The sequence below is a fragment of the Sorex araneus genome, chromosome 7 (assembly GCF_027595985.1).
Source record: "Sorex araneus isolate mSorAra2 chromosome 7, mSorAra2.pri, whole genome shotgun sequence".
Taxonomy (NCBI): Eukaryota; Metazoa; Chordata; class Mammalia; order Eulipotyphla; family Soricidae; genus Sorex; species Sorex araneus.
The window spans coordinates 69,450,328-69,471,714 of record NC_073308.1 but is presented as its reverse complement, the minus strand read 5'-3'; the positions used below and the strand labels follow the sequence as shown (position 1 = coordinate 69,471,714).

Here is a 21,387-nt window from a genome sequence, read left to right as displayed (position 1 = left end):
AGTGTGGGTTCCGAGGCGGGCTTCTTAGGAGATCCACTCCCCAAGAAACGCTTTAAGGACGGAGTATTTCAAGGGCTGTTGTGTATTTATGGGCAAGAGAAAAAAGATTACAACAGAAGTTACTACAAAAATTTTTGTTGACCCTAGAAGCTGATAAAATGCACAATTCAAGGCCACAAAAAACAGAATTTTCTTGGGAGTAGAAAAGAGAATGAAGATGCGACGGTGCAGCTGGGTGTGAAATGCTCCCCGCCCGCCACCTCCGTGCTCAGACCTGTCAAAGGGCCAAGGAGTCCTCATTCTTCCATACCAAGCATTAAGTGATCTGACATACATGTAAATCAGTATGTGCAGCCAACGCGCAACAGCAGCTCCATCGCGATGTGCAGGGCTGTAGAATAGGGCTAGGAATTAGAAAGAAGGCAGCACCATGGAGGGATGTGCCAAAATGTCCACGTCCTGGGCCAGAGAAACCCACGGCAGCCGGCCGGGCTCCTGACCCGGGCTCCCCGCTACCTTTGGAATAGTGTTATGAACACCACCAGAGACCAAAACGCAAGATAAATTTCATATCTATATTTCAGAAAACCTACTTGAATACACTTTGAAACAAGAGTACAACAAAATAGAATATACTTCAAATGTTGAATATACAAACTATTATAGTTCAAATCTGAACACTGGTACTTTCCCTCTTAAACTTCAACTAAAAAAAAAAAAGAAAAGAGAACTCCAGGTATTAGAGCTATCTGACAAAAATTCATGCTGGGCCTGAACTGCCATGTCGGCACCGATGCAGGGCTGCTGAGTGACACAGGTGTGTGACAGCAAAGGGCCGGAGCCAACTGTGAATTTGTCCACAATTAAGAAACTGACAGACTTAAACTACCATATAAAATGTTACATGTAAATTCTATAACAATACTGTGCTAGGTACAAGATTTTTAAAATTTTCTTTAATAAAAAAGCTTTACACAAACAAGCCATTAGCTTATTTCAAGAAAGAAAACCGAAAATTAGTCTAAGGCCTTTGTTTTAAATCAGCTTAAAAGCTATATGATAAAAAAAAAAAAAAAAGAAAAAGAAAAAAAAGGAAAAAAAACACACTAGGTCATTTTTGCTCTCCTCTTTCTGAAGCTTTTGGATCCGTTCTTCAATTCACATTCTACAAGAACTATATTAGCAGAGTCTTCACATAGCACCAGTTAAGTGAGTTCTGTGTGAACACAGTAAGAATTGCTGGTATGCATGTAAAATGCATGGAGAATCGCTCTAGGTAACACTGCGATCGCCCGCCCCTCCCGTGGACTGTCCCTCTTACAGAACGTTAGTGTGCCGAGGCGTAGTGTGACTGACATTGTAGTGACTGGCTTGGTCCCTCTGAGCCTTCTGGTGTTCGGGCTCCGCGGCCCACCGGGAGAGGCAGTTGCCGTCAGCATCGGGTCTGGCGTTCACTCCCCACTGAAACATGGGGAAGGTAATCGGCTCCAGTAAGATGATTTCCTTGCACGATTCCAGCGTCTAAAGTCAGTCTCCGAGACTGTCCCGCTGCCGCCCTCCAAGTGTTCTGTCAGTGCCGTCGAGGACAGCCTCACTTCTCACAGGTCACGAGTCCTTCCGTTTTCATGGTGACGGGAAGGGCGATGGCAGACGGCGCGCTCACCACCACGACGTGGGTGACCGTCTTCCCCCCGTCGGCGGGCTTTTCCTCCTGGGCCAGCTGCAAGGCCTTCCCGTCGTGCTCCGGCCTTTTGGCCAGGGCTTCGGCCTGCGCCTCAGGCCCTTTGAGGACCGCACTGATAACCCGGGGGGGCGTCTGGCTGGAGGCCTGGGGCGCAGGCACGGAGAGTCTCATGACGGGGGTGCCGTGCGCGATGGACACGGGGGTCAGTGCTCTCACAGCCAGAGGGGTGCCCACAATGTTAATGCTGCCTGAGCCGGGCAGGCTGGACTTGGTCTGCAGCTGGCACTGCGCCAGCTGCGTGGCCGGGATGGTGATGATCTTGGCAGGCTGCATGGTGATTTTGTCTCCGCTCTCAGCCGCGGTGGGCATCACGGTGGGGATGGTCTGGATCACCACCTTCGGGGAGCTCGCGGCGCTGGGGCTGCTGCTGCTGACTAGCGGCGCACCCGCGTTCACGGACTGGACGGCCACGGTGGAGATTTTCTGACCCAGTGATGTCATTACAACAGGGACCTGCATCGCCACACGAACCGTCCTAGATTTGGAAAAGTCTCAGTATTAGAAAATTGGTCTGGAACAAAATGAGGCACACACACCCAAACTGTGCATAGTGTTCGAGACTTTGCAGACACTCTGAGAATCCCTGAGGTGCAAAATATGAAAGACCACACGCCTGGGAAAGTCCACGTTACATTCTTAAGCCGTTAACAAGCAATTTAAGTGAGCTGACACATCTCCTTTGAAAACCAAAGACACCTAAAATGCCAAAGCACTTTTCAAAGTCCTGGTGACAGTGGATTCTTAAAAGACCAACATTAAAGAGGAACCAACCATTTTTTTTTCTTTTTGGGTCACACCCGGCCATGCACAAGGGTCACTCCTGGCTCTGCACTCAGGAATGACCTCTGGTGGTGCTCAGGGGACCATATGGGATGCTGGGAATCAAACCCGGGTGGGCTGCATGCAAGGCAAATGCCCTCCCTGCTGTGCTATCGCTCCAGCCCCAGGAACCCACCATTTTTATCAAGGAACTTTCTAGAAAGTGCACTGTCCCCAGTGCCGTCCCCTCCCTCACCGTGGAGCTGCTGGAGAGGCCACAGAAGCCGTGGCAGGTGGCGATCTGGATGAAGAGTCATGACCGGGGGACGTGATATTCAGCACCCGAGCGACGCCCTTGTCTGCCCGGGCGCAGCTGAGCGGCGAGGCGTTCTTCCCGCCGCGTACGGAGGCCGCCGCCTTCAGGAGGCTTTCTGCAGACACCGACACGCGCTCCAGGGACTTGTCGTCGGGAGCCGCTGCCAGCTCTTCACTGCAGGCTTCACTCTTGTCGTCATCGATGACCACGATGTTTTTGGGCATGTCCTTGAACTGGTAGACAAGCCGCTGTCCCTCTACCTTGGCCAGAATGCCCCTCTGGTAGTAGTACCTGCCAGGAAAAGCACCCATCAGCCACGGGCTCCCCCAGCCCCGCCCAGCTCCCCAGCCCTTGCTCCCGTGAGCCAGACAGGGTGCTCTCCGCCTCACCGCTGCGAGGGCGAAGGGCTTGGAGCACAAAGCTGGAACCTGGTGTCACTGATCTGAGAAACTAAGTCGCTCAAATCCTCTTTTTTTGTAGTCTTGTTTTGGGGACCACAACCAGTGGTGCTCAGGGCCACCTCGTGATGGGGCTTGGAGGGCCACGCAGGAGTGGGGAGGGAGCCCAGGGCTCCTGCCTGCGAAGCATGTATTCAGCTCTCCAGCTTACTCACCTGTAGGGAAGGAATTTTGCCTACAACCACTTCACTGTATTTTACAGACACTGATACAACCTCAACTGTCATTTACACAGGCCGTAAGCGGCGAGCCACCTAAGCAGCACTTCTCAGAGATTCAGCCGGGGTGCGGGGACGGGGGAGGAATTCTGCCCATCGCTATGACAAGCCACACCCCTTCGAGTCTCAAGGCTTAGGAGACAGCTGTCTATCCAGATGAAAGTCAGTGAACAAATCTGCCGAAACTCAATGCCAAGAATCTGGAAACTCATTGGGTCTGGGTTTAGTTTCTTCCAACCTTTGCCACTCGGGCACAAGAGATGACGCAGGAGAGAGAGGCACTAGCCTGGCACGCGGCCAAGCCAATGGCAACTAGGAGTGAGCTGTAAGCCCGGCCAGGCGGGGCCCAACCACCACCGCAGTCCGAGGCAAAGCTTTACTGCTTTCTACGTGAGGAGTAAGTAACTTCGAATTGCAAACGTGCACTTTCTGCAAAGCACATTTTCCAATAACGTAAAAATTTTAGGCATCCAAGATTTAAGTCTACTTCCCAAACCTGCACCCCGCTCTAGACCGGGGCTCCTCAGGCTTTCCCGGTTCCTGTCCCCCTTTTGTCAGAGAAATGTTTATGACCCCAATTATACACCGGTGCATGAAGCAGGTGGGTAGAGGCCAGAGAGATCCATGCAGGGGCTGCCAGGAGCTGTCTTGCCAGCCGCAGGCCTACCCTCGGCACTGTACACCGCAAGTACCACCAGGAGTGGCTCCTGAGCACTGCGAGGCATGGCCCCCAAATTCTAACTCCAAAACGCGGTGGGGCCCTAAAATATTTCCCAGACTGAAAGTTATTAAGAAACTTCTAAACATTTCTCTTTAAACAGCTACCGTACAGTATGAAGATACATTTTATCTGAAGGTTAATTTTTCTGTGTTCTTACCTCAGAGCCCGTCCCATCGTTTCATAGTTCATGTCTGGCTTGTTCTTATGCTTGCCCCAAAGCTTCGACACAGCCTTCGAGTCCACAAGCTTGAATATGCCCTTTTCTCTCTGAGTCCACTTAATATACCGGGGACACGTATTTTTATCTTGAAGGAGATCTAGAAGAAACTCCCACAAGTAGGTTGTGTTTCCTTTGAAAACAATAATGATAACGTAAAACTGGTTAGTGTACTTAAATACAAATGCTTAACTGCACTAGCATAATTCATTAGTGACAAAAGAAAATGCCTGGCTCGTAGTCCTGCCTGTCCACCGGCACGTGAACAGCGGCCAGCCCTCTGGGCTAGCCCTCGGCCCTGCGATGCCGTCTGCCGGTACCACTGCACGCCCGCACAGCGCCCGGCTCACAGACTTGTCTTCTTCCTTCTCATGGATTTGCGTTTTTTGGTTGTCTTCTGATTTATTTTCCCTTCCTCCCTCCCTCCCTCCCTCCCTCCCTTCCTTCCTTCTTCCCTCCCTCCCTTCCTTCCTGTTTCTGGACCACCCCTGGCGGTGCTCAGGGGACCAAAGGGAATGCCAGGTTGAACCCAGGTCGCCCACATGCCAAGCAAGTGTCCCGCCCACTACACTGTGGCTCCAGCCTCATCACGGGCTCTGGGTTCAGTAAAGGCCAGGCAGAATAATTTACTTCAGGTGAACCCAGACTGAACTGAATCAAAGTTACCTGCATTTGAACTCTGAATAAAATAAATTGCATCTCAAAAAAACACTAAACTTTTTTTTTACAGTCTTAAAAGTCACACTCAGCAGTGGTTGGAGGCTACTCCTGGCTCTGTTTCAGGGACCATGCGACGCTGGGGACTGAGCTAGTGCCCCAGTGTGCACGGCCAGTGCCTTGGCCGTAGTTCTCCCCAGCAGAGACCATGCCCAGTGCGGAGGGATTTCACGCAAGCCAGCACGATATGTTAACTGAAAGTAACACGCATCTTTTAAGTTTCTTTCCAGCTCGGGGCCACATCTCAGCCCTAGCAGACCTTAAACTGTTCCACTCCACCAGTTCTCCCCAAGGTAGGGATCAGCGTGTGTTTTTCAGGCAGGGTTTGGGAAAGACACAGAGTTCAGAAAGGGAAGCCTTTTTACTTTGCAAGCAGGCGACTCTACAATCGATCCCCAGCACCACATAAGGTGCCCAGAGCACTGTCAGAGTGGCCTCGGGGCCTGAGAGAGGGCACAGTGGGGAAGGTGCTTCTTTGCACGCAGCCAAGCAGGGTTCGATCCCTCGCACCCCATCTGGCCCCCAAAGCCGCTGGGTCCTGAGTGCAGATCCAGCTCCGTTCCCTCAGGCCCCCCCAGGGCTGGCTCAGTCGCCATGAGGAGCCCGAGTGCCCGAGACACCACCCGGCCCTGCCCCTGCAGCAAAGTAAAGGAAACTAGGTAGACAGGAGAACAGCTCAAGGGCTGCAGCTGACGTTCTGGACTTGAAAGACCCAAAACCAGTTCCCAGCACCACAGAGCCCCCCACCAGCCCCTCGCTCGGCACTGCCAGGCTTGGCCCTGGGCCCTGAGCGCCTCCGGCCCAAGCGGCACTGTGCTAACAGGCCTGCGAAGGTACGGCGAGGCCCAACAGCGGCTCCTGCCCAGTACCAGCACCACGCCCCCACGCCCCCTCAGAGCCGCCCGCAGCCAACAGACACTCCCTGGTACCCACACGGGCCCACATGCCTGCGCTCGGGACAGTAAACCAACACTTCCCAAATAACCTGCCCAGTTACCTTTTCCTTCCCTGGGCTTCTTCTTTATACCTAACTCAGGAGACCCATTGGAAATTGGTGATTGCTGGGTCTTTGGTTTACGGCCAACTGGGGGGAAAAAAAAAAAACCAAGGTATTAAAACTACACATTGCAAACAAGAAAGGTAAGATTAGCAGACTTTGAAAGTAGACATCCATTTGTAGATTAATGTACTTTGCACATAAAAGTTGCTTTTAGAGAGAGCATTAAAAGCGTTTCTGTATTTTAGGGGCTGGAATGATAGCACAGCGGGGAGGGCGTTTGCCTTGCACACCGCTGACCCAGGTTCGATTCCCAGCATCCTATATGGTGCCCTGAGCACAACCAGGGGTAATTCCTGAGTGCAGAGCCAGGAGTAACCCCTGAGCATCGCTGGGTATGACCCAAAAAGCACAAATAAATAAATAAAGGCGCTTCTGTATTTTAGATTACAATGGTCAGTTGGCAGGACCATTCAGAGCTCTGAGAAACCAGATTATTTCCATGATGGGAGGCTCAATGTGCTAACCTGTTTCAACAACACAGCAATAAAACCAGTCTCAGTATAGCTTTTGCTTGTTGTTGTATAGTATTTTTGGATAAAGCTTTTCCCTACCTACTGCTGAGGATCTGATAACCTGTGAAGCCCTTCAAGCTCAAAAAGATCGTTTCACACACTCCTGCTCTAAGCCAATCAATATACCAGATTTCAAGCATCACTGTTCAAGTCCCCCCACTTGAACAAACACATCAAGAGGGTAAAAAGTGTCTTCCAAGTAATGATCCCATGGCTAGTCCACGTGTGTCCGACCCGCCCTACTCACTCCCGGCACAGGCTCTGACACTCGCCCACGGCAGCGGAGGGAGCGAGGCTGCTCTACGCTGAATCCAAATCGGCGCTGAGGGGGGTTCTAAGAGGCTGCAAACACTGAACTAGATCCTATTTCCAGATTAAGTAGATTATTACTGATTACCTGGCACTCTATTCTGCATTAGCAAGGATTATTTAGAGCTAAATAAAGGGCTGAACTAGAGCCAGAGTGATAGTACAGTGGGGAGGGCGTTTGCCTTGCATGCGGCCAAGCCGGGTTCGATCCCTGGCATTCCATACGGTTCCCAGAGCACCACCAGGAATAATTCCTGAGTGCAGAGCCAGGAATAATCCCTAAGCATCTCTGGGTGTGACCCGGAAAAGGAAAAAAGAAAAAAGAGCTGAATTAAAGTGTCTATTTTAAAACAGAGCTATTACAATTTAGGACTTTATTAAGGTAATCCTATCATCTGTAAGAATGCTTTGGCAAAAATTCAAATCAAAAGTTCACTGGCCTCCTTAAAACAGGTTAATTTCTCAATTTTAAGTAACATTTACATGTAGGAAATCAGTAAAAATGACTAACATCTTTGCTAAATCCTAATTTCAAGGATGAAAGTTTAACTTAAAGGAAAAGTTAACCCAAACAGATTGTGTTTCCTATGCAGCCAGGTTTTTACCAACAGTACTTAAGTACTTAAAATGGGGAGGGGGAGAGAGGCGAGGCACATTCCAGTAAAATTACCTTTTTTAAAAAAAATTTATTTTGGGTCATACCTACAAACCCAACTTACACAAGCTAAGAAGTTGACTCCTGGCTCTGTGCTCAGGGCTATTCTGGAGGTGCACTATCCCCTCTGTACTCTCTTGCCAATACTAGTAAAACTAATTCTTGTATACTTCGTGCTACACGGTCTTGAAGACACTTATTAGTCTAGACTACTAAAATTTGAAAATAGAAAGCTGTTACCAGCAAGAGCAAACAGCACCTACTAACCTCGCCCCCAGTGCGCTGAACACAGCCATCTGATGCTTCGGTATGTGATTTTCAAGCGGTCAGTAAGCCCATTCCCATTAAGACCATTTCCCTGGACTTGCCGTTATCTCCTGCTTCTGGTCACACTCACGCCAGCTTTTCTGGGTCCTTCCCTCCTTAGGAAGCTCCTTAGAAAGCGCCCACTGGAAACAGCCTTTATTTGCAAATATTTATAGAAGCAAGTCTCCTCGCTTCTTTCCTTCAGACTCTCGGGAGACAGCCACCCTACACGTGTCATGAGGGATGACACTCGTCCTTCACCGGAACCGCAGCAATGGGCACAGGCCCAGGACATGGAATAGGTGAGTTCACTCGCCACTGCTCCCCTGGCTTCAACTAGGACAAGGCCACGCCATCGCCACTGGTCCCTGGCGGTGCTCAGGAACCTGGTGAGCCCAGCTGCCAGCCGGAGTCACAGAGGCGAAACTGCTCTCTACTATTTATTCCACTTAAAAGTGTCTCCCAGTTGGGGCTGGAGTGACAGCACAGTGAGTAGGCGCTTGCCTTGACGCAGTCACCCTGGGTTCAATCCCCAGTACCACATATGGTCTCCTTGGTCCCTAAGTGCAGAGCTAAGAGAAACCCTGAGGACCACTGGACGTGACAGGGGGAAAAAACCCAACTAAGGAACAAAAAACAAGTGTCTCTCAGCAATCTTGGTGTTTTTTTTTTCTTTTTTTTTTTTTTTTGGCTTTTTGGGTCACACCCGGCGATGCACAGGGGTCACTCCTGGCTCTGCACTCAGGAATTACCCCTGGCGGGGCTCGGGACCATATGGGATGCTGGGAATCAACCCGGGTCGGCTGCGTGCAAGGCAAACGCCCTCCCCGCTGTGCTATCCCTCCAGCCCCAAATCTTGGTGTTTTCAAGTCCAAGGTAAGGGCTGGGGATAGGGCTCAGTGCTAACAGTAACAGCCTCGTACACAAGCACAGACCTAAATTCAACTCCTCATGCCACAGACAGAAACAAAACACAAGGTACGGGGAGCAAAGAACACGGGACTTCGTCCTTCACTTTATTTCAGGGGGCTGGGAGGGAGGAGCGGGTGTTGCTTCCGGACCACACCTAGTGGGGCTGGGGCCCAAGTGCGGAGCCAGTGATCAAACGAGGGTCAGCCGCGTGCTCCCGCCTGGCTTTTACCTTAGCACCCACAAGAAAGGTGGGAAGATTTTTAAACCATGAAGAATATTTTGTGTTTTTAAATAATCAATACCTAAAGGGGTCAGAAAGTAGAAAGCTACACACTGAATCTCTGATCTTCCTGCTGTGACTAACATCTTCTGTAATCGTATTTTCAGACAACGACTTTTATGCTCTTCTACACAGAATAAATATATTAGGGGCTGGAGTGCCAGCACAGTGGATAGGGTGCTTGCCTCGCACGCAGCCTACCCAGGTTTGATTCCCAGCAACCCATATGGTCCCCCGAGAAGCCAGGAGTAATTCCTGAGCGCATGAGCCAGGAGTAACCCCTGGGCATTGCCGGGTGTGACCCAAAAAGGAAAAAAAGAAAAACAGAATAAATATGTTAAAGCACAAAATAAACCCTCAGTCCGTTGGTTTTGGAGGATCTCTCATTAAGACAACATCCTAACTTTATGTCACATATTTTCTAAGTCCCTTGATGGGGGGAAAAGATACCTCCCCCACAGAATGTGCCCGCCTTTCTAGAAAGGTCCACACACGCCCTACCTTTTTTCTTTCTCATGGGCTCGTGGCTCTCGGGAGATGTGGGTATCGGAGAGGTGTCCATGGGCTCAGACTCCTCTGTCGACACCTCCACTACCGTTTCAGTAATGACGTCGGGTCGCATAGCAGCGTGGATAAATTCTGGAGTTGATACACAAGGAGGGACAAACACTTCCACTATAAAAAAAAGTTGAAAAATTAAAACTTCCCCACCCCTACTACTGGTTCTCAATGTGGGCAATTCAATATTCAGCAGCAGTAAGGCCTACTAATAAATCTCCCCAACAGGGTCAGCCGGAAGCTGGTTTGGTGAATGTGCAGAACGCTCTAAGGTGTGTGAGGAAATCAATACGAAGCAGCTGGCATTGGGACACTGATAAGGTAAGGAGGATCGCGAACAGTCAACCCCTTATTCACTTGGAAGAGTTTCTCAGCTCATGAGAAAAGACTTTAAATTATTTTGACAATTGGGAAAACGTCTGAAACAACGACCTAACCATGTGCCATTTAATCAGAACTGTCTTCAAGTATCCACCAAGAGAGTCCAGGAGTGGCCGAAGAACCATGGGCTCCACGCCAGGACTCCGCGGAGCTGCACCCCTGGCCCAGCAGGGTTCTTCCACTGGAGACAGACGCACGTGAATTAAACACGTGGAACCGTCAAAAGTTCATCATCATTTTAGAATACGAAGCAAAGGCAACCCTGCTTATTAGTAACGGGGCCAGGGCCTGTTGCCTCGCTGTGTAAAATCTTCTGAGAGGGTCACAGCGCAGAGCACGCTGGATTCTACACAGGGGGCCCGAATAATCAGGGTCTGACGCATCTATTTCAACACAGATCGGGGCTACATACTGTCGGAGATTAATATATTGACCAATATGCTCTCCCTTTCCTCCCAGACCCCGGAATAAAACATGAGGTTCTTACTTCAACTAGGAGTCATGCTAAACCCCTTGAGAAGGGCCAATCTGACATTTATTAACTCCAATTAGTAGTAGGACATTAAAATTTGAGCAAATTAAAAAACCAGGACACAATGGCCCTCCGAGGTAGTCTTGGGGGGGAGGGGGCAAAGAAACAGGAGGGAGACGCAGAAACGAGCTCGTCTCCCTCCAGGCCGCCAGGGAGGCGCGGACCAACGCATCAAGGATCCGGAGCTCAAGGCGTAACGTCAGGGGCCCACATGGGCCTCACGGGGTGGGACGGGCCCCGAGTCGGGGAAGTGCGGGAACTGGCAGACAGACCAGTTCTTCCATCCTCACTGAGAACAGCCTTCCCTCTGCTCGCGCATGCTCACGTACCGGGGCTCCTCGACTCCCGCAGGCAGGTGGGAGACTCCATGTGGAGCAGCGCTTCGGCAGCCTCGATGGTCTTGTCCATACAGTGCGTGCTGCTGCCGTGAACAGACGCCTCCACTGTGGGGGGAAAGACCCACTCAGTTACCGAGCACGTGCACTGTGCAAGAAGCGGAAAGCAACCGCGTCACCGAGACAGAGTATCTGTACGAAGCACGTCCAGTAAGGCCCAGAGCCCCGCCGGACTGTGCAGCCTTCGGCCTGAGCTGCCTACAGGGCTGGAGACAGGCCGGCGGGGAAGGTGCTCCCTTGCAGGTGGCCCACCCCTCTGCCCGTCCCAGACCGCCTCTGGTCCCCGGAGCACAGCCAGGTGTGGCCCAGAACAGAAAAACAAAAAAGGTGCGGAAGGTTAATAAAGCAATTACTGAGATTAGAAATTACAAAGGACTGGAGCGATAGCACAGCGGCCGACCCGGGTTCGATTCCTCTGTCCCTCTCAGAGAGCCCCACAAGCTACTGAGAGTATCTCGCCCGCATGGCAGGGCCTGGCAAGCTCCCCATAGAGTATTCCCTATGCCAAAAACAGTAACAAGTCTCACAATGGAGACGTTACTGGTGCCCGCTCGAGCAAACTGATGAACAATGACAGTGGTACAGTGTTACAGAAATTACAAAGATGTTTGAAATGTAAAATCTATCTGAATTTTTAAGCCTAAACTAAGTTGGGGTAGGGAATAGGTGGGAGGGCAAAGGGTTCAATCAATTACATTTTTTTTTTTATTTGCTTTTTGGGTCACACCTGGCGATGCACAGGGGTTATTCCTAGCTCATGCACTCAGGAATCACCCCAGGCGGTGCTCAGAGGACCATATGGGATGCTGGGAATCGAACCCGGATCGGCCACGTGCAGGCCCTCAATTACATATTTTGACAGTCACTAAAACGCCAGAAGTCCTAAGGAAAAAAAAAAAATCAGTCAGAAAAACACACTCTTAATTTAATGTATCAGACTTATCAGGCTGAGTTCTTTAGCTTGAACACTAGAGAAACTTCTTCATTACACATGGATCCTTGTAGTCTTATCAAGAGCTGTCAGGCTTTGCTGAGATTCACACATAATTTACTTAAAAATTTGTTAGCGAGGGGGCTGGAGAGATAGCACAGCGGGTAGGGCGTTTGCCTTGCACGCGGCCGACCCGGGTTCAAATCCCAGCGTGCAGAGCCAGGAGTAACCCCTGTGCATCGCTGGGAGTGACCCAAAAAGCAAAAAAAAAAAAATTTGTTAGCAGGACCAGAGCAACAGTACAGCGGGTAGGGAGTTTGCAGCGCACCCAGATTCAATCCCTGGCACCAGACCTGACCCCCAGCACACAGCCAGAAGTAAATTCCAACTGCAGGACGCTGAATATCACTGGTTGTGACTGAAAACAAACTAACAAAAAGAAAACCCTGCCACAAAATTGTCTGCTCCCCCCACCCCCGACTTCCAGATCCCATGAAAGTTTTTTTCTGACTCCGCCTTCCCAAACTCTCCGAAGGCTTCCTTTACGCCCTGCTGGGTTTATCACTCTGAAACTGCAGTGGCCTGCAGCGGGCAGGACTCTCAACTGTGCTCAGAATCTGCTAACCTCAGCCAGCAGCTCACTTTCTTCTGAGAGCAATCTGTTTCCGCGCGCAGACTCCTGAGCTCGGAGTATAAAACGATTCCCAGAAGGAAGTCCAGGGCCTGGTGCCCTCTGAGAAGCTCGAGGTGCTCTGACCACAGAGCCTGTCCCCTTAGCCTTTCTCTTGGTTTGTGATGCTCAGGGATCAGTCAAGCTCACGGCCAGGCCCCTGCCCACTGGACTCGCTCCGACCCACTCACGCATCATTAGCTGCCTCTAGTCGCAAACACTGACCCCACAGAGCAGACGCCAAGATTCCTCTCCGATGCCAAAGGAGCACCAAGTGCCAAGTACCCTTCCAAGGAGAGCGCCACTCCGGCAGACAGGATGCCCTTCAGGACACGCTACTCTCACATCCTGATTCATCTTATCTTTATTGATTTGTTTTGGTTTTGGGGTCACACCCAGCGAGCTCAGAGCTTACTCCTGGCAGTGCTCAGGGGACACTGCCGGGGTCCGGGAGTCAAACCCAGGACACCGTCAGGCAAGGCAAGCGCCTACCCCCCCTACGATGGCTCAGGCCCCTCACGTCCTAATTTTAAGTGGGCAAGTACTCTACTTGGTAGGTAAGAGGTTCTGAAACATGAATTTGTACCAATTTCTAATTTGATCTTAAGAGGGTCTCTCAGAGGATTACAGTGGTGTATTTACATACATTTAATACAACTTTCCAAACTCAAACTGCACCGTAAGATGGAAATGTTTAAAAATTACTCCCAGGCCACTTTTCAGAGGGAAACACACACTTGGGTGAGCCCGGCCGGGCAGAGGCGCGGAGAGGCCAGCTGGCCACCTGTCGCCCTGCCCGCCGCGCCTCTCTACCAAGGTGCTGCGTCTCCAGCTGCTCTTCCCATTTATGGCAATCTGCTCCTCGCCAGCGCCGGAGGGAGGCAGCCAGCCTGCAGCCAGTCTATCTTTAGGTGACCCGGCTCATTCTCCGAGCACAGGCCCCAGCGCCGGCCCTTCCAGCTCGGCCTGGAGGAACGGGCGCAGGAGCCCCACGCAGTGCTCTGCTCTCAAGGGCTTGGAAAAAGAGTCCCGTCCCACAATGCGTGGGACACTAAGGAACGTGGGGAAAGTTTTAGAAGTTTTGGACTCTAAACAGCTTCATTCCCTTTCTAGTCCGTTATGTTGCAATTAAGCTGTAATCTTGGGGGCTATTAATAAAACATTCTGATTACACTGATTTATGTAATTGTATTAAGACACATCCTAAACCGTTGTCACGGTAAAAGCTTCAGGTACGTATTCGATATTAACATAAGGATTCCAGCAACAATTTATTGTACTAAGCTACACACAGAATGAAATTTGCCGAACAGTTACATGGCCCTTCTGTTGCGTCAGGTACACCCCCAACTTAAGGTTCCACCTTAGTTATGCCTGTGGAAGCTATTACTTGGAAGATAAGCTGTCAGGCTGGAGAGATGCTCAGCAGGTAGGGCGCTCAGCTTGCACGAGGCCAGGTTCAATGCCCGGCGCCCCATAAGGCCCTCTGAGCACCGCCAGAGTGATTCCTGAGCACAGAGCCAGGAGCAAAGACCTAAGCACTGCCAGGAGTGGTCCAAACACAAAAAAGTTTTGTCTTCTGGGTTGGAGACAGCACAGGAGGGAAGGCGTTTGTCTTGCGTGCACCCCAGATGGCCCCCTGCTGAGAGCCAGGAACATGGGTGGGGGGGTTGGTGCCCCAAATTCAACTTATTTCTTAGAATAAGAAATTTTTATTTACAGAATAAAACATATGAAAACTAACAGAAATTTACTGGGGCTGGAGCAGTAGCACAGCAGGGAGGGTGTTTGCTTGCTTTGCATGCAGCTGACCCAGGTCCGATCCCCAGCATCCCATATGGTCCCCCGAGCTCTACCAGGAGTAACCCCTGAGCATCGACGGGTACGACCCAAAAAGAAAAAAAAAATTTTACGTATTCCTATTTGAAGCTTAGATAAGAATGTAAAAGGGAGGGACTGGAGCAATAGCACAGCGGGTAGGGCATTTGCCTTGCACACAGCTGACCCAGGTTCGATTCCAGCATCCCATATGGTCCCCCGAGCTCTACCAGGAGTAACCCCTGAGCATCGCCGGGTGTGACCAATCAATCAATCAATCAATAAATAAGTAAAGGTATCAAATGCCTATAAGTTATCAAGCTTTTAAAAGATCTACTCTGTTCCGCTTGGGGCGTGCTTAGCTGGATGCAAGCAGAACTGCATCGCTAGCCTCATGGTTCAGACACTCGGACAATCAAAACCAAGCTTAAGTAAAACACTTAAAACCCGAGGGGGGCAGGAGAGAGCAGAGCAGGGAGGGTGCATGCCCCAGCACCCACAGGGTCCCCAGCACCAACCAGTTCAGGAGTAATTATGTCTGTTCTCTTTTCCATATGTACCTTTAACGGCCTTTAACACAGCACCACCTGGTATGCCCCAAAAACAAAAAAAAAGGAGAGCACTGGTTTGTCATGTTCAGTTTACTTTAGTAACCTAAGCCATATTCAAACAAATTAACTGCTAACAGCGCATACAAAAACCAATCTCCAATAACGTGCACCTGATCATTTCCAAAAGTTGTTTGCCCACTATGTAAAGGAAACATTCTCCCCTTCCTACTTTGCTTCTGACATTTGCTAGTGACTATTTTGTTTTGTTGTTTTGGGGCCACACCTGGCAATGCTCAGGGGTTACACTCCAGTCTCTCAGGAATTGCTTGGGGGACCATACAGGAAGCCAAGGATTAAACCTGGTGGCCACATGCAAGGCAAGTGTACTATCATGCCAGTCCCTTAACTAGTAATTTTTGATAACATAGATGTTATTACTTCTACTTAAGTTCCTGTTGAGATTAACAAATGTATATTCAAGTGAAACTAATATTTTGCACAAATGATTAAGGATGAAAATAAATTTCCCAGTATATACAGTGCAAGCCAGCTCACAGCACGGGCTGGAAAGCACTAATCACTTCATTCATATCTGCCCTGCTACTTGGGGAGTGAAGCAACGAAGCTCCAAGTAACCTCACAAGTATCTTGCTCATGGGGCTGGAGTGATAGCACAGTGTGTAGAGCGTTTGCCCTGCACGCGGCCAACCCGGCTTCGATTCCCAGCATCCCATATGGTCCCCTGAGCACGGCCAGGGTAATTCCTGAGTGCAGAGCCAGGAGTAACCCCTGTGCATCGCCGGGTGTGACCCAAAAAGCAAAAAACAAGTATCCTGCTCGTTCCCATCAGCTGCTGATACTGCTGATCAATTCTCTTGGAATACATATATCCAATTTCAAAACAATTTCATTCTAATCACATTGCCACAAGTTAAATGTGCTTATGCCCCCTTTCCTACTGGTGCTAGTCCTCTGTTCCATTTCTAGCTTTCTAATCAACTGGTGTCTGCATGGGAGACTATTCCAGACTCACTCAACAGCTGTTAGAAAATACCAAACTTGGTAATTAAGTCTGACAAGAGACATACCCTCTCAGCTTTGCAGGAAAGACCGCTGCCACTAGATCCAGTCCCTACAGTCAAAAATAAAAATTACTAGCATTTTGGAGCTGGAGCAATAGCACAGCAGGTAGGGCATTTGCCTTGCACGCGGCCGACCTGGGTTCGATTCCCAGCACCCCATATGGTCCCCTGAGCACCGCCAGGGGTAATTCCTGAGTGCAGAGCCAGGAGTAACCCCTGTGCATCGCCGGGTGTGACCCCCCCGCAAAAAAAAGCAAAAAAAAAAAATTACTAGCATTTCAACTTGAGAGCAATGAGGAAAAAGGAGAAGCCCTTCCCTGCGGCAGAGGTACAGCCCTACGAGCCCTGCCATCCACTGCCACTGAAGGTCAAGGGTCTGCCATCACACCCCCTACCTGACCAGGCCGCTAGTGCCCCAAGGCTGAAGCGCTGAGGGGAGCCAAGGCCCACAGATGACCGAGTGCCAGGAGAAAGCGGGAGGTTCGCGACACGAGGCTCTGCTTTTCCCCCGCATAGTTTCCAATCAAGAATGGCCTTTAAAGGTCCATATGGAAAAGAGAACAGACATAATTCTCTAAAGTAGAGCTGTCCCATAAAAGTATGTGAACCACATAAAATTTAAAACCTTTCTAGTCCCGGGTTCAAGCCCCCAACACCAGAGTAAGGAAAAAAAATTCCAGCTGAGGGGGAAACAAAAAACTTTAAGGTAGAAAATGCAAGTACTGGGGCTGGAGCGATAGCACAGTGGGTAGGGCATTTGTCTTGCACGAGGCCGACCCGGGTTCGATTTCCAGCATCCCAGATGGTCCCCCAAGCACTGCCCAGAGTAACCCCTGTTACTGCCGAGCGTGACCCAAAAACTGTGGGGGGAAGCAAGTACTGCCTCTGTTGTTAATTAGCAAACAGAGTTAAGGGAGTGGGTAGATGGGAAGCGGACTCCTGGCGAGGCACACGCAGATGAGGCGCCCAGGGATGGCGGAGACAGGAGGTGCTCAAGGAGAGACCTTGAGGTGCGCTTAAACCTGCACGCCATAATCCAATGAAGTTGATACCGTTCATTTAACCGGCAGACCCAAACATTAGCTCTTTTTTGGGGGGTGGGGGGAACTGGGGCCACACCTGGAGGTGTGCTCACGCACACTGGTCTCAGGGGACCACATGAAGGCAGATTCTGAAGTGGGGTTGGCCACACGCAGACATGCATCTTAATCCCTGAACACAGACATTTGAACAACATAAGGGAGTTTTCCACTGCTTCGGTCACTGAGTTAAATTAATTATTTTAGATTCCCTTTCTCCGCCACGTTTCAAGTACTCAATAACTCCGTGTGGTTTGTGGCTTACAGCAATGAAAGTATAGCTGACCTATCCTCAAATTTCTGTGGTCAAGTTTTTGAGGACTGCTAAGACTCTGTTCATGTAAGTCCTATGTATAGACACTTACCCTACCTGAAATTAAAACTAAACATTAAAACTCATTTAAAACATATTGGATACTTGCAAATACAAGTAATATATTTTCCATAAGTGTTAAACCCAGCCGTTCTCGGGGCTTCCTCCTGGCTCTGCGATCAGGAATCACTCCTGGCGGTGTCCAGGGATCGACCATAGGCGGTGGCAGGGATCAAACCAGGTCGTCTGTGAGCAAGGCCAGCACCTCACCAGCTCTGTACCATCTGGCCAGGCCCTCCAAGTACTGTATTTGTAAAAACAACCGGGCAATCAGACAAGTTGGGTGTGCTGTTGCGTCCTGCATCATACTTAGTCAAAAACAGTAGAAGCGTCATATTTGTTTCTTCAATCTATCAAGTCTTGTAAGCCCTGGAGAATTTCTCTGAGGACTGTGAAAATGAAAAAGCAGTAACGTCTTTACTCCCGTGACAGGAAACCATTCTGACTAAAAGGCCCCAGAACAGAGTCCTGGGATACCAGAACCATCAAGGGAGAGATTTTACGAACTGGCCCTCTAATTTATGATCATATAGAACTAGTGACATCCAATCTTACTGTCGGATTTCTCTTCGAAGTTTTGGCTTCTAAACGTCAACCGAAATGTGTAGATCAGAAATTGTTCCCAGGGCTGAAGCAATAGTACAGCAGGTAAGGCAGCCGCAAGCAGCAAGGCAATCCCCAAATCTCATTCGGTACCCCAAACCCTGCCAGCTGTGATTGGAGCAAGCCCGGAGCACTGTCTGGGAGAGCCCAAATGGGTGCCCTCCCACCAAAAAAGAGAAATTGTTTTCACTACTACAACAGTATTTTGTCCACTTACACATAACAAATTTTTCAAAAGTCGTAAATATTTTCTTGCACCCCTTTGAACATTTGTTAAACTGAACATAAGGAGTTTAAGTAAAACTTAGAACATTCTTCTGCTTGCCTTTCTCCACCAACTCAATCTGCTTCTGAAGGGAACTGTTTTATGTTGAAATACCCTGATTAATTATACACTGCTCTTTAGCTTAGTTTTTTATATTTTAGTCCCAGTGACGCAATGAATTCCTAAGAGTAATTCCTTTTTGACAAAAGCATTGGACAAAATCTTTAAAAATTAATGTCATTCTTCCATTTTTATTTCAACACATGCTTCGTCTCACATTCTAATTTTTCACATTAATGATCCTTAAGATTCATACCAGATATTTTAATTTATGGTAAATTACAAATATAAATTTCAAGTTATAACCTTACAATGAACTTTGACAAACTAGACAGTGTAAGTGCTTAAACTAAATATCCAGAAAAATAAACCCCCTTCCCCTTCATAACTGCACTCAACTAGACAAGCTCACTGGGGGCCTGAGTTTCTAATTCTCAAATGATCACATTTCTCGATGTCTTAAAAAAACACAGACAAGAAAACTAAACTTGAGAGTAAGAAGGCAACGTCTCTGACTTTGAAAGCAGGCCGACAGCCCAGACCCTGTGTACCCCTTTGCGCCGGGACAAGCAAGGGCTGGGCTGGCGCCTTCGGCCTGCAGCGACCAACACACCGCGGACAGGGACCCTCGGCGCTGCCCCCGACTGCTCGGTCGCGGCGCCAGCTCCAGCACCGCACCAAGAGCCACCGAGGGAAACGCGCTCAAGCACCTGACGGCCGCTCCCGACACGCAGCACTGGACAGTCCCTGGGACGGCTGAGAAGGAATTCCGGAGTCTGTCCCGCCACTGGGCACGAGCCGGACGCCCATCTTCGAAGCGGACACCTGCCCTCTCCGGCGCACTGAAGGCGCTGTCCTGACCCCCCACCCCCAGGGGCACCTGCAGCAGAATCAGCCCCGCCAGAACAGAACGCACAGCAGCAGAGGGGCGAGGCGCCCCTCGCCGGGACCCTCTCCTGCAGGGTCCCACGTCATCCGCACGTCATTCCACCAGCCGCCCCACCGGAGCTGCGCCCCGGACAGCTGGCGACAACTGTCGGGCTACCAGCTCCACGCACGGCCACAGACAGCACCTGTGAAGGCTCAAGCTCTGCGCTGGACCCAACTCTCAGCCCACCTGGCCGGGCCACACCCCTATTAAGGGGTTCAGAGTAAGGGACGCGACAGAGGGAATCCTACGGGGGAAAAGGCACGTGTACTTCTTGGGGGTCGTTGGAAGCGGAAAGGGAACTTCAACAGTGAGGATGGTACACATCAAAGCGCAGGGGGTGGAGGGGAGGGGGAAGCGACAGTACAGAGGGGTGGGCCTCTGCCCTGCGTGGGATCCATCCAGCATCCTCCGTGGCCGCTAGAGCCTGCCAGGAGCGATTCCTGAATGCAGAGCCAGGAGTGGACCCCTGAGCATTGCCGGGTGTGACCCAGCAACCAAACAAAAACCGAGGCAATCAGCTGGAATGGGGCATTTAACCTTTAAAGAAAAAAAAAAAGAAAATAATAAACTTACGAAGAGACAAACTTTGATTTTTCTGTTTTTAATCCGCAGATTGTATGTATCCACTGGCAGTAAAATACGTACAGGTGACATTAAGTATTGTCGACAAATGAAAAGGCTTAGGAGGAAATACCTTCCACCCTGAAAACTACGCATTCACAACATTTGTCAAAGTTCCAACCTCCGGGGTCCTTCTAAGGGTCTCCGGCGTGTCCACGGCCACGGGAAACAGCCCACTGAAAGGGATATGACACTGGCACAAATATCGCTTAAATGTCGCCTGAACAATTTCAAGCAGAAAGTCAAAAGATTCATCCCTTAACTCCTACTGTATGTTACTAGTGCACTCACACACACACACACACACACAACCACCTCCTTGTACTGCACGTCCGTCACTAACACAAGTCCTCGCTCTGGTCCCAAAATAACTGTCAGGTGTGTTTTAAGCACGACTCAAGTCAACTTTCTTCCCCGGAAGCCCTGGGAAGCGCAGTGCAACACTGCCCCGGGCACAGGGCTTGCAAGGGCGCTGTTACTCCGGGCTTTCTCTGCACCTACAGGTCTTCGGTCTAACCCGAGAAGCCCCCGGGCCCCTGCGAACTGAATCCGAGACCCTCCCAGCAAACTTCTCGGCAAGGAAAAAACCCACCACGGGTGGGAGAGAGAGGGCGAGCCCTCCCAGCGCTGCTCGCGGGCGGCACGGGCGCCGGTTCCCTGTAACTTAAGTCGGTGCCCTTCCGCTGCAGCGCGGCGCCGCACATCCCCCACCCGCGGCCACTTCCGTGTTTACACTCCTCTTCCCTCCAATTCCATGCGTACATTGTCGGCTCCACTCCCGCCCAGCGCTCATTGGCCCGCCGCGGCCCGCAGGCCCGCCCCCAGAAATCAACGTTCTTATTTGGAACCTGGCGGCGAGCAGATTGGAACCCGGCGCCTGTCAATCCCGCGCGCTCTGTCCTCTCCGCGGCGCTTCCGCTATGGTGGGAGGCGTGGGGGGGAGGGGGAGGGGGCGCTCCCGGCCCCGACTTCCCGGGGGCCGCGACGCCCGCCCGCCGCCCCGCGACCCCGCGCCCCCCCCCACGTGTGCAGAAATGACCCTTGTCGCCCGCCACGCCGGCTCGGGCGCGCACCCGGTCCCGTGTCCTTCCCCCGCTGCCCCCCAAACGCTGCCCACGAGCGAGGGCAGACACCGGCTCCGGCCGGGCGGCCACCGGGCGGGCCCCGAGCCGCCCCCGCGGGCGCCCGCAGCCCGGGCCGCCGGCGCCGGGACCGTTAGTCCGGGGCGCGCCGCGGCGGGAGGCGGCGCAGGGCCGCCGCGGGTTTTGGCGGGCAGCGGTCCCCGGCGGACACGCGGAAGTCCGGGCTGAGGGGGCCGGCGGCGGCTCCGCGGCGCCGAGCGGGCAGCCGGCC

At 51.0% G+C, this 21,387-nt stretch overlaps 1 protein-coding gene and 1 long non-coding RNA gene across 2 annotated transcripts in view; one reads left to right on the top strand and one right to left on the bottom strand.

Annotated features, from left to right (window-relative positions):
• Positions 1-561: 561 nt before the first annotated feature.
• Positions 562-21,387, bottom strand: part of ELF2 (E74 like ETS transcription factor 2) — a 48,428-nt gene continuing 27,602 nt past the window's right edge. The window contains 6 exon segments of the mRNA XM_004606212.2: positions 562-2,219; positions 2,760-3,110; positions 4,374-4,566; positions 6,148-6,234; positions 9,686-9,823; positions 10,985-11,098. Coding sequence (XP_004606269.2) covers positions 1,592-2,219; positions 2,760-3,110; positions 4,374-4,566; positions 6,148-6,234; positions 9,686-9,823; positions 10,985-11,098 — 1,511 coding nt within the window. The 3' untranslated portion in view covers positions 562-1,591.
• On the top strand, positions 6,536-10,976 carry LOC129406467 (uncharacterized). The gene is made up of 3 exons (XR_008631011.1): positions 6,536-8,294; positions 9,971-10,063; positions 10,198-10,976. It is a non-coding gene; the product is annotated as an uncharacterized LOC129406467 (long non-coding RNA).